General features: G+C 51.7%; 1 protein-coding gene across 1 annotated transcript in view; it reads right to left on the reverse strand.

The window, feature by feature from the left end:
* Positions 1–390: 390 nt before the first annotated feature.
* Positions 391–2,724, reverse strand: part of TIE1 (tyrosine kinase with immunoglobulin-like and EGF-like domains 1) — a 24,708-nt gene continuing 22,374 nt past the window's right edge. Inside the window, exons 21-24 of the mRNA XM_008582277.1 lie at positions 2,320–2,360; positions 2,137–2,233; positions 1,921–2,020; positions 391–845 (exon numbers count right to left, since the gene is read on the reverse strand). Coding sequence (XP_008580499.1) covers positions 774–845; positions 1,921–2,020; positions 2,137–2,233; positions 2,320–2,360 — 310 coding nt within the window. The 3' untranslated portion in view covers positions 391–773. The remainder of the gene's footprint in view (positions 846–1,920; positions 2,021–2,136; positions 2,234–2,319; positions 2,361–2,724) is intronic.

Consider the following 2,724-nt stretch of genomic DNA (forward strand, 5'->3'; position numbering starts at 1 on the left):
CAGGCCAGAGTCAGGTGCTTAGGTGTCAGTGGGAGCTGAGGCTGGGCTACAGCCAATCCTGGCATGGACTGTGTTTGGAATCCTAGACTGGCAGCTAACTAGAGATACAGGGAGATGGGATGGTGATGGAGGTGGAGGGCATGGAGTGACCGACCAGGGGAAAATCAGCCTTCTGACTGGGACAGAGGTGGGGGCTAGTGGTGTATGTGCAAAATGGATCTCCCAGAGCATCTTGCATCATGGAGAGGCAACCTCAACAGAGGGTCTGGGCCTCACACAGTGTAACGAGAGACATTGTTTTTTTTCTTGGGAAGTCCAGTTTCTCTCTCTGGGGTTTAGCACCCCTCCCCCTACTCCGACTGACCAGCAGTAAAAGGCAGACACTGGATGGAGCTTCTCAGAGCATTTATTATTATTTTTTGAATACAAGGCAGGGAGTAGAAGTAGCTGAACAGGGCATGCTGCAGGGTGTGAGTGGGGCTGGCTTGGTGGAGGGGCTGGCGTAGGGGTTTGCGTGTGGGGAGCAGCAGAGTGAGGGGCACACATGCAGCAGCTGAACTAGAAGGGAGGAGGTGAAGGGTGTAAAGGGAGCTATGAGCAGCTGCAGAGGATGCAGACCCTGAGCCCGCTCCATCCCTGGAATCCCCTCATTTCTTCATAAGTTAAAAAAATTCCTGGTGGCAGCTAAAGTCAGAGGCTGTAAGGGTCAGAGTCACAGATTGGAGAGCAGAGTGTGCTCCGGCCAGCAGAGTCAGGTTCCAGTGGATGGTGGCTCAGGCCTCCTCTGCTGTGGCATCAATGCCCGCGTAAGTGAAGTTCTCAAACAGCGACATGTTCACATAGGCCTGGGGCAGAGCCAGAGCTTTAGTGGGGACCAGGGATGGGGGTGCATCTGGCCCCAAGCTCCTTGACTTCCATGCGTTTGGGGCCTTTGAAGAAACACTGATTTGCTCTGGAGACTCAAGATGGCCCCATGGCTAAGGGTGGCTGTTCCCAGCTTGGAGCAGTGAGGGCAGCAGACCACAGAGGGGTACGGGAGGTTAAACACTGATTTGCTCTGGAGACTCAAGATGGCCCCATGGCCAAGGGTGGCTGTTCCCAGCTTGGAGCAGTGAGGGCAGCAGACCACAGAGGGGTACGGGAGGTTCTCAGGAGAAAGGACCTTGACACTATTGTTAGATCAGGGTTTTTCATGTGCTCATCCAATAAATTGTTTGCTTATGCATTCATTCACTCATTTACTTACTCATCTATGCATAAGGCCATTTTTGATGATTCACTCATTTATATGGTTATTTGGTCATTCCTTCATTCTTAAGATAGTTATTTAATCATTAAATAATCTATATGACAAACTCTTTTTGTATTTACTCATTTTGATATATTTCTTCATTTACATTTATTTGACAATTCATTTATTCAATGGTTATTAGATTCACTTATTAAATTATGTATTTATTTGTATGATTATTGTACCATCCATCCACTAATTCCATTCATTCGTTCACACAGTTCCTGTATCATTCATTCACCATCCATCCATTTGACCAGCTGACCATTCATGCATTCTGCTCTGGCTGTGTGCCAGATGAGGAGAGGTGTCCAGGTAAGAATGGGCTGATGACCTCTGCAGGGGAGGACAGGCAAGCAGCCTGCGACCTGGGGCTTGGGGGAGGGATTTGCTGTTGGGGCGAGTGGCAGTCTTGCAAGTTTGGAAGGGCCTAGTGTCCAACCCACCGAGGGCTGGGAAGGGAGGTGTATCCTGTGCCCAGCTGAATCATGGAGATGGCCCCAGCTGAGGGAGTTTGGGTGGGCAGTGTGGTGGGGACAGGGAACAGGCAGCTGCTGCTATCTGGCACCTGTGAGAGGGCATCCCTGTGACGTGGGTAATCCCCAGTCCCCACCACCCCGTCTCCTCACCTTCCTAGCTTCCAGCATGCGGCCCAGCTGCAGTGCGATCTGGGCAAAGGGGGGTCGCTCGTATGGACGGTCCCGCCAGCACTGACGCATCAGCTCGTACCTGCAGAGGAAGCACTGCTGAGATGAGGGTCACAGGGCAATGGGGCCACAGGGCTCAAAGTGGAGGTCACTCATCACAGAGATGGAGTCACATAGCTCAAGCGTGAGGCGACTCACACTTCATCATCACAGTTTCGAGGCTGCTCCATGCGGTAGCCCTGCGGCAGCTTCTCATAGAGCTCAGCACAGGTCATGCCACAGTAGGGTGTGCCTCCTGCAGGAGGGCACAAAGCTCTTTCAGTCCAGGGCCCAGCGAGGAGTAAGATGGGGCACTCTGGGGCATGGAGGTCAGGGACTCACCAAGGCTCACTATCTCCCAGAGGAGGACCCCAAAGGACCAGCTGAAATGAGAAGGATGTACATAGTTAACTTCTAGGGGCCCAGCAGCTTAGCCTCTACCTACCCAAGATGTGCAGCCCCTCCCAGACCCTGCATGTATCTACTCTGCAGGTATCTAGCCTTGCCAGCTGTGGTCTCTGCTCCAGGGAAGCTCCTTCATAGCCCCCGCCTCCCAAACTCAGGCCCAAATATCTGTAGCTAATATTTTAATTGAGCACTTACTATGGTTCAGGCACTGATCATTTAATGTATGTGCTAGTTCATTTAACCCTCACAACAACCCTATGATATAGGTTCTATTATTATCTCCATCTCATAGATGGAGATGCTGAGGCACTGAGAGGTTAGCTGGCTTGCTCGAGGGCA

This window comes from Galeopterus variegatus, unplaced genomic scaffold, assembly GCF_000696425.1.
Source record: "Galeopterus variegatus unplaced genomic scaffold, G_variegatus-3.0.2 Scaffold2555, whole genome shotgun sequence".
NCBI classification, from domain to species: Eukaryota; Metazoa; Chordata; class Mammalia; order Dermoptera; family Cynocephalidae; genus Galeopterus; species Galeopterus variegatus.